A 10,107-nucleotide genomic window follows, 5' to 3' on the forward strand; every position below is an offset into this window, starting at 1 on the left:
AGTGTTCAGCTTTGGGTTTTTCTCATGACAGGACGGAAAATGCGTGCACTGTAAGTACCTTCCGTTGTCCCCATACAAAGCCTTAGAAAAGTTTTCTAAGGCTTTGTATGGGACAAAGGGAGGTACTTACAGTGCACGCATTTTCCGTCCTGTCATGATGTACGTTGAAAACCTCGAAATAAACAACTCGCTCAAATGGGCTCTTTTCATCAAAGTAAGCGGTCAGGTAACAAGCAATACGCTGTGGAAGCGAGGTGAGGTATTTTTTTTTGAGAATTTGACGTATTTTTTTATTCCTGAGGGCGGTCGTAAATATGCCCATACAAACTCTTATAATTCCGCCATGACCGTTATTGCGTAAGATGATCATCTCACAGCTGGAGCTTGGGCCACCTGTGGTTTATGGAAGATCTTGCCGTATTTACGGCCATAAATCATTCGGGTTCTTTCGGAAAGAATTTCGTCAAGTTTAAAAACAATAAATATGTTATATACCGGCTAAGGGTCGGTCCGTACGGTGAAAAACTGTGACCTCGGTCTTGAAAAAGCTGCAGTATTTTCAAGACCTCGGTCACAGTTTTTCACCACACGGACCTCCCAGCCGGCAAATAACATCATATCTATTGTAGCGTGACATGCCCTTAAATGACCAGTAGTTTGTTAACTTTTAAAGCATTAGCCGGAGCACTATGCGTAATAACAAAATAACAGCAGACGAAGGAAGAGGTTTGAAGACAAGATTTATAAATTTCATATCTATTATATATTTGTTACATTTATTTATATTTTATATTTACTATCATTAATTCGCATAAATTGACGACCGAACAACGAAAAAAATTTCGGAGAAAGATGGCCAAATTGATGCTGAAAATTCAATCCGTGCCTAAATAAGTTATAGAACTTTACAACGCGTTAAAATTTTGACTAATAAGATTCACGCATCCAAACCAGGGGCGATATAGCTATCAAGTGATTGAGAAACAATAGTCTTTAAGGCATTAAAGAGTATGCCGTCAAGCTACTTCTGTGAAAAGTTTCTCATATTCGCCTCTGTTCAATCGAGGAACACACGAAACAGACTAGAATATTTAATATTTCCAGGAGTAAACTGACTCATTCAGACAGTATTCGTTTAGTTTTTAGTGCGAAAAGACCTTAAACCAGTAATTGATTATTTTTTTGTTCCATTTTGTTTTGTCTTTTTTCGGAGGGTAACATGTAAATACTAAGAGCTACCCACGATAAAGAAAGAAAATAACCATTATTATAATCATTATTAATATTACTATAATTAGAATTATCATTATGTGGAGGGCATTGCAGGGGAACTGAAAAAGAGCTAACCGGCCGTTAAAGTTACCAGGAAAACTCGCTAGATTCAAAGCAACAAACAAGTGAGTGTTTGAGGCAAGTTTGTGTTAAGTAAAACATAGTTCAGATTTTTGGGTTAAGAATGCTACAGTTCATATCCATAAAAATGCTATTGTGCTACTTTAACATTTTGGCATGTTTTCAGAGTGCTGTTGAGCGAGCTTACACTTTCTACCTGCGGTTTCAAATACTACCTCAGTTACCTATGTTGTAAGTGCAAACATCCAGCACGCGTGAAACTGAAATAAACAAATTCGATTAGATAAGTGAAGGTTGGAGGTCACAGTAGAAGCTGTAAAATTATAATAGTCTCCAAAGCCGTTCTCTCTCTCGTATAGATTTTTAAATATACAAATACTGAATTAAATATTAATATTTCAAATTGTCAGTTGGTGTGAAATTAGTTGAAAAGATTAGAGAGTAAACACATTTGAAAACCTGGCAACTGGTTTAGCAGTCTTAAAAATTCTTCAAGGACTCTAGTGGTTAAAATAATGAGACTTGAAACACGTTTAAGCCGTATAAAGGTTGATAACAAGCTGCACTTTTAACGATAACCAACCTCAGAGATGGAATCCTCTCAGAACGACTCACAGGTGAAATTTTTAAGCAAAGAGTTGGTAACAAGCCCCTCAGTTGGTAACAATCAACCTCTACTCAGAGAAGTAGGCCTCCCCCCTCCCCCTCCCCCCCTTAAAAAGAAGAGGAAATTCAGAGAAAGTAAATTGATTAATGCTAAAACATATAAATCGCTATTTTCAATAAAAAAAACAAAACGAAAGCATCATGTTTCAAATCTGCGGTTTTCGGGAATATTCATGACTTTATTTATACTGAACAAAACGTTCACACTTTTTCCACGATAATATGTTAGAATTGATTTCTCTAACACTCGTTTGTGGTTTGGTTGATCCTTCTTTATTTACTTTTCTTCTCAAGTTGTTACAATGGGGACTAGCTTCAATATATCAGGGAAAACTAGAGTCTCCGCTTATAAAGGTGACACTGTGGATGACATTTCTAAGCCGTCAATCTTTTTGTGTCGTCATCGTACCATCTCAACTAGCGAATCGCGCTTGACTACGTATTATAGTTCCCACATACTGAGTAAGCACTTTAGGGTTGTCTACGCAGTTACAAAATTAATGTCTTCCCTAATTTTCATATCTTTACGGTTGGGATCGGCCAGAACAGAAACGAGATCGACAATATAAAAATTACAAATAACCTTGGTGTAGAGTATTATTTATACCTGAAAGTGTATCTTAAGAGAAAATCGCCTTTAAAGATTGTTACATAACAACATCTTGGTCACAAGAGTTAAAGAAGAAAGGCGCTCACAAGTACCGTCCCCAAATTGCTTCTTGCTGCGAAACATGAGGGGCATCACCTGTTTACCCTTAAATTACCTCTGGGTACACGAAGGTGTCGAACGCGACCTATTACCAGGGAGATTTACTCTTCCTGGACTAACAAATTAACTTATTTAAGAACACGGTTTATCACGAGTTCCATGTCAACCTCACAATCACAACGAAGTAAACGTGATTAAACTCACTAGGTGAAAGTGGCCAAACTCACAAGAAGAACGTGATTAAACTCAACCTTTAAGATAAGACGACCAAGAAGGAGTACGAAGTAATCAACCTGCCCTTTTTATAATTTAGATTAAATGACTTAGAATAAAATAATATTTCCATTCCTTTTCTTTCCAACATCAATACAGGAAACCCTTACGATATTGTAGATTAACTATAATTGTAATTTTATCGTTTAACAAATACTACATAGTAATTTCGTTTATTAGTCTGAGCGGGTTTTGGTTCATATTTTTACCTTTGTTTCTTAAGTTACTTATCTCATAAATCAATATCAGGATCCTCTCAATATAATGAGGAACTACAGCAAGACAATTTCACGAGAAATAAAAACCAAAGTAATCACAACAGCCTATCATAAAGAAAGGTTAGCGTCATCATTGACCAATCAGAAATGAGGGTAAAATCAGATTTGCTCCGGGGTTTGCATAAGAACTCCATCATAAATTTAACCTCAAAGCTGCCTACATATTGATACTAACTGCTGGATTACACACAAAGCTGATTTCACTTCAACCACATGAATGTGGTTTACTTTCTACGGCTAATTTATACTTTAAGCTGCAATTGACACTACCAACAACAACCCTATGGCTACGACACCATTGCTGATAAAAACTGCCTTGTTGGAGCTGGAATCTTGATCAGTTGTGTCCAGAATATTTCCCTTGTTACAGTAATCTTCATAGCAGCACTTTTCTTTGCATGTTTCGAGAGGAGAGGAGCAAGTTGCCTCTTTGGTTTTGTACCAATCACACGATTCTTTAGGTAGGACTCCTTTGTAAAAAACCTGCTTTTCCAATGATCCATTGTCGAATCTGATCATGACATGCTGTTGCAGGCATCCGTGGACGCCATGCCTCCCCATCGCCAGTGATTGATTTCTTTGACAGTCTTCATATGATTTATAACTGATGCACCAATAACAGTGCAAAGAACTGAAAACACCTGAGGAGAAAGTAAGACCTAAAACCTCTTGTTTTACGGAGGCGGAAGGAAGGGGAGGGAGGTGAGGAGGAGGGTGAAGATTGGGACGAGGCTGGTTTACTTTCTGCTATGAATCACGGGAGATTTCTCTAGGCGAGAACTCTTTTTTTGTTTGTATTTTATTACTTTCTAGAACTTATTAGTGCGTTTGTCAGCCTGCTTTCCTTCGGCATACACCATTTCTTTTAATCCTTACCCTAATGGAAGCCTGTTCATAAATTATCGCGACCGTCACGTGTAGGGCATTTAATATAAAAAGGCGAGTCAGTTTATCTGTACAAGCCAACGACTGGACATGCAACAAGTAGTCATGATACATCATTAACATTAAGTTGTTAAGTTTTCTGGCTGATCGTTTTCCCATTGATCTCTTGATCCCGACAATAACATCAAGAAATTCATTGGTAATTGCACTAAGGAAACTGAAGAGGGATTAAAGAACCAAATTAATAATAGCGCTGATCGAAAAAATTTTCCTATCATAAATTTAATACGAGGAGTACGGCATAGAATCACAAAAATATTTGCCATATGTTAGCCGCTACTGAACATAAATTCTCCGTAATTTCCATAACCGAAACTTGGATACCAAACACGGATTGTGATGAACTTGATCTGCCAGGATATCAATTTGTCAGGAATCACTAACAAATCGTGGCAGAGCCGGGGGAGGAGTTGGCATGTATGTTGACCAAAACTTGAGCTTCAAAGTCTTAAAGGACTATAACTCACATGATTCGAATATCTTTGAATCACTATCGAAATTTGCTTAGGCAATGGGAAAATTCCTGTTGTTGGCGTCATCTATCGCCCCCTCATCTGAAAATCTTTTAACGTTTCTGGGAATATCTTACATTACTGGAGATTTTAATTTAGACTTATTGCAATCTCAAAACAACTCTATTACTGCAGAATTTGTAGAAAATCTATTTCCTTTCTCTTTTTTTGCCCTTAATAAAAAAATTAACGCGTACAGCTCAGTATTCTGCAATATTAATCGACGACATATTCACAAACAACACTTTAATCACTGCCAAAAACGGACTCACTGTTACAGATATTTCGGACCATTTTCCGATATATTCAATTTTTCAAACGAATGCGTCAGATCTCTGAAAGACTTTTTTGTCTTTAAGAGATCTGACGCATCCGCTTGGGTCTGAGACATACAAGTACAAAGCGAAGAGAAGAATTCAACATTGTCTTACGTAATGCTGATCGGTGTTTCATTAATAAAGCTGAAGATGCAAATACAGCTTACGACTCATTTCTAGAAAAATACATAGGAATCTTCGACACTTGTTTTCCTTTTAGGAACGTAGAAGGAAAAGAGTTATCTGAAATTGCAAAGCCTTGGATCTCTGTGGGATAATTAAAATCAATAAACCAAAGTACAAACAGCATCTGAGCTCTCGATCAAGTGATAAACTGAACACAAAAATAAGCTGCGCGTCCATTTAGAACTGCCAAAAAAAACAATAATAAGAAGCCCTGATTACTGAAAATAAAAGTGATATCAAAGTTACATGGAAAATTCTAAATTGTGCTAAAAATCGTACAAAATGTAAACCCATTAAGATTTCATGGATACAGGAACACGGTGTGACTGTTACTGATTCTGAAGAGATTGCAAACAGGTTCTGCAATTACTTTGCTGATGTTGGCCCAAATTTGGCAAGCAAGATCATCCCAGTGTCTTCTAATGAATGTCTAACGGTAGTCTCGTCTTCCTCCTTGCAAAATTTTGATCCCGTACGAATAAACGAGCTCGCTGAGGTTGTAGAAAACTTTTAGGAAGGCAAAGCTCCTGAACTGAACGATTCGCCTTTGTCTACCATTAAAAAGTCCTTTGGTTTTATCTGTAAACCGTTGTTGCATATCATTAACTTGTCTTTGACTTCGGGTATTTTTCCATCTACAATCGCAATTGCAAAAGAGGTCCTTGTATTTAAGGCGGACGACCCATGATTGATTGAAAATTACAGACTAATTTCAATACTTCCTGCTTTTTCAAAATTGTTTGAAAAAATTGCATAAAATCGTACCTCGAGGTACTTAACTGAAAATATGATCTTGTCTAACAATAGTTTGGGTTTAGAGACTGCCTGACATGCATTGATAAGCCCTATTAACAAAATAGCAAATGGGATTGATAACAAAAATTTCTTTGCAGGTGTCTTTTTGGACTTATCTAAAGCTTTTGACACAATTAATCACTGTATTCTTATATAAAAATTGGAATTCTATGATCTAGCAGGTATAGCACTTGACTGGGTGAAATATGCATTAATGTTACTTGACTAGTAGATTACAAGTAGTCCAAGTCAATGAGAAAACTTCACGCGAAAGAGGACTTGTCTGCGGCGTCCCGCAAGGATACAATTTGAGGCCATTGCTCTTTATTTTGTATATCATTAACCTCCCAAATTACTTAAGAGATGCTAAATGTTTACTTTTTGCCGACGATACCAGCATTTTTTACCAAAACCGAAATCCTAAAATTTTTATGGATTACCTGAACGATGCAATTCGTCATGTTGCGACTTGGTTAACTGCTAACAAGATGTCCATTAATGTGGAAAAACAAAGATCATGATTTTTAGACCTAAACAAAAATAATTAATAGCGACAAGCCCTCTTAAAATTAATGACACAGTTATTGAGGGTGTTGAACACATCACATTCGTAGACGTTTACAGAGACCATCATCTTGCGTGGAAAATGCATATTCACTACATTTGTAAAAAAATTTCTTAAACAATAGGAATGATAAAATATATAAATATATAGCAAGGTTTCACGTACCTAGCAAAGCTCTTCTTTTAATTTATTATACTTTAGGCTAAACATATCTTACCTACTGCAATTTAGTATGGAGTTATACATATCCCACAAACCTACTTGTTGCAAGATCTACTTGTTACAGGAAAGAGCTGTTCGAATAATTTTAGCTGCAGATTATAGCGCCCCTGGTAAACCCCTTTTCAAAAACTTGGTATTTTTGACAGTTACAGTTTGCATTCTTTCCAGGTTTGAACCTTCATGTACGTGTATCACCATGAAATGTTGCCTTGCTCTTTTGCTAAACTTGTTTCAGACAGGAAGCCAAATTCATAATTCATAATTCATAAATTCTATTAGATATGCTGAATTATACTGTCCCCAAGTCTGTAGAACTAACATCAAACAATTCACAATATTATACCAAGAAGCAAAATTGTGGAATTCTCTGCCACATTCGATAATCGAATCTAACAATATGAAATCTATCAATCAGTTACTTAAATCCTTTTTAATTAATTTGCAATATACTCAATGAATTTTGTAGCAAGGTTATTAATATTAATAATATGCGTGAAAAGATTACTCAGTTCTGATTGGTTAAGATAAATTCAGTTTTCAGGTAATTCAGAGCAGAAGAAGGTTGATTCAGTGCAAAGAAGTAACAAACCAGACATTCTGATTGGTCTATAATCAAAGAAACTCGCAGATAGCCAATCAAGTGCGAGCCCTGAATGTCGCAACATTTGGATACGCTGAAACTCTGCGAGCGAAATTAAGTAGGTTTCCTTTCGCCACCGCAACAACAATACAGTAGCTGAAAAACAGTTCTAACAACGAAAACGCTGTAAGAGAGCTATGCTTTTTGGTTGTTGGTTTTGGAAAAAGTGGTGCTAACAGAAGAGAATTGCCAAGGAAATCCCCAGATGAAGGCACTAGTAAGGAGTGTCGAAACGGTGGGTCTCTGAATTGAAACTTCTCGGTTGAATTCATTAAATCTTTAAACCAGAGTAGCATCAAACCATGTCTAACAATCGTGAAATTGCCCATGAATACGGCATTTCAGAATCCATGGTGAGAAAATGATGCAACCAGCAACATTTCCTGTTTCTGGTGAGCTGCGGATGACAGCAAAGTGTGCATCCATGGAAGGTTACCAACCGAAGGACCTGAGTTGGATATCATGTTACCGAGAAGGTGTTGTTAAGCACATATGCAAATTTCCGTTTGTTCGCTTTTCTATAGAAGTTGATTAGTGCTCTAAAAGCAGTATTCCTTTTTAATTTATAGCAATAAAGGATTGAATTCGACGCAATATTCGCTACACCTCAGGCCAAAAAGCTCTGCTTTTTCTACTTTTCTGCGTTTTCTCTCAACAATTAGTGTCTTATTCGTCTTTTTAACTGTTAGTTCTACTAAAATTGTGATCTTAAAATTTTGTTGTGCAAAAATACTTGGCTATAAGACACACCCCAATTTCAGCACTAGCTTTCCAACCGAAGACAGAATTTTCTTCAAAAAACCGTGCTCCTTATAACTGAGAAACTACGGTAATCCAGAGAAGTAGCTAGCCGCCATTAAGAACCTTCATTACCGATTTCAAGACTGGCAGTGTTGCCTGAGTTCACCGCCACGATATGTCAACAAACCACACAAACGCACGTCGCGTCAATTGTATTCTTAGTCAAGATCGCTTTCGCCGCCACTACGAGGAAGCAGAATTAATGCAAAATGTTCACGTCAAGTCAATTCCCTTCCGCCCAGATTTCGATTCATCATAACGAGCTGTTGTTTAAGTCGGTCTTTCGATTTTATATCGAGAGATACTTGGTCTGGATAGTGGTTTCGTAGCACCAGGTCACTTAAAAAAAAGACCATCTTCCCCATTTATTTGACGTGATTTTCCGATTAAAGAATAACAAATAATTGTTGTACCTATAATAATATAGTTTCCTACGCCAAAGAAACAACTATGCTACTCTCCAGACACATCAGCATAACAGCGAAGTGTTGTACATGCACGAGTATCTTTGTTTACTCAAGTTCAGTTTAATGAACGAAATCATGAGTGGCTTGTTTTTTAGTCACAGTCTTACTCACCTATGGTCCAGAAGGAGCAGAAGAAAATGTAACCCACCAACAATACGGTTTTCATGATGCCTCGTCGAACTTGAATTGAAGTATACCTCTAAAAGCACCAGACACCGTCGGCTATCAGAAGGATGAGATCAATCGATTTCTTAGAACTGCAGGCTCTAAGAAAAAACTTATTCTTTGCGGGGGGCCACACCAAAAAAGGAAGAAAAGAAAACACCCTTCCGTCACAGAACTGTTGACGACTAAAAGTGAAATACGAATCTTGTAGCTCTCGGGATATGAATGCGTTTCTTCCAAAACCTTCCAAAAGTTTTACTCTGGGAGAGAGCCTACAACTGCCGCAGCCTTTCCTATGGCGATCCGTTCGTCACTCATCACCTGTTACGTCAAATTGGACTTTATACTTGAGAATAAGACTTTCCTTCTGCAGCTGGTGAGGAAATTTCAATGAAAGTAGCGCGCATGGCTTAAACGAAGCGTCTCCAACTTTTTTTACGACGAGAAAAGGCGAACAATCAGCAAAGTCACGTTGCTATGACTAAAACCAACAGCCCAAATTTTCATTCTGAGTCGAAAAGCTATTGAATTTAACTTGCTTATTCATGTCAAATCTAAAGGCGAGCCAGCTGTGACCGAGGATCAGGCTTAAACAGACAGTTCAGTTTTCTCGCGATCACGGAATTCTTGTAAGTGACCTGCAGATCAAATCAACTCTGATCAAAAGCTTTCACAGTTTTCTCACTCCGTCATGCCTTGAATTTAACGCTAGGCGGGCACAGATTCACTTTGCTTTCATTGAAAGAAAATGACAATTCAAAGTTTATAAACAAGATCGATTCTTAGAAAAAACCTGGTAAGTTTACAGCTTCATAAAAGACATAACTAGTTACTTCTACTTTCCATTTAACTCTTTTGTGTGTTGTCTCACAGGTCACAGTGATCTTTGAAATAGTTGAGTACTCAACAACTGAGGAATTTAAAAATTTTCAGTTATTTACTTTCACAAAAACTCTGGAGGCTTATTGTCTTTGCCTTTGCCTTGCGAAGTCATTATGGCCCTCGTAGTCGCAGCTAAGATGATAACGCTACCATAACCATTTTTTAGTTTGAAGGGTTGGAATCTCATGATAAGTTTTTGGAACTGATGACTACCCAATAATCATCGCTTAAAGCGTAAGTGAAGAGGAGGAAATGAATCAATTGCAGAGATGTCAAACTCTACAAAACGTCAGACATCAGAACAAATCATGCATATCTGACTACTACAAAC

At 37.2% G+C, this 10,107-nt stretch overlaps 1 protein-coding gene across 1 annotated transcript; it reads right to left on the reverse strand.

Annotated features, from left to right (window-relative positions):
• Nucleotides 1–2,269: 2,269 nt before the first annotated feature.
• Nucleotides 2,270–9,036, reverse strand: LOC149044640 (uncharacterized). The gene is made up of 2 exons (XM_089206132.1): nt 8,841–9,036; nt 2,270–3,920 (listed from the first exon to the last, which is right to left on the reverse strand). The coding sequence occupies exons 1-2, from the start codon at nt 8,893–8,895 to the stop codon at nt 3,529–3,531; spliced, it is 447 nt and encodes a 148-aa protein (XP_089062258.1). The 5' UTR covers nt 8,896–9,036; the 3' UTR covers nt 2,270–3,528.
• Between the last annotated feature and the right edge of the window lie 1,071 nt (nt 9,037–10,107).

The sequence above is a fragment of the Pocillopora damicornis genome, chromosome 5, assembly GCF_964200805.1.
Source record: "Pocillopora damicornis chromosome 5, jaPocDami1.2, whole genome shotgun sequence".
NCBI classification, from domain to species: Eukaryota; Metazoa; Cnidaria; class Anthozoa; order Scleractinia; family Pocilloporidae; genus Pocillopora; species Pocillopora damicornis.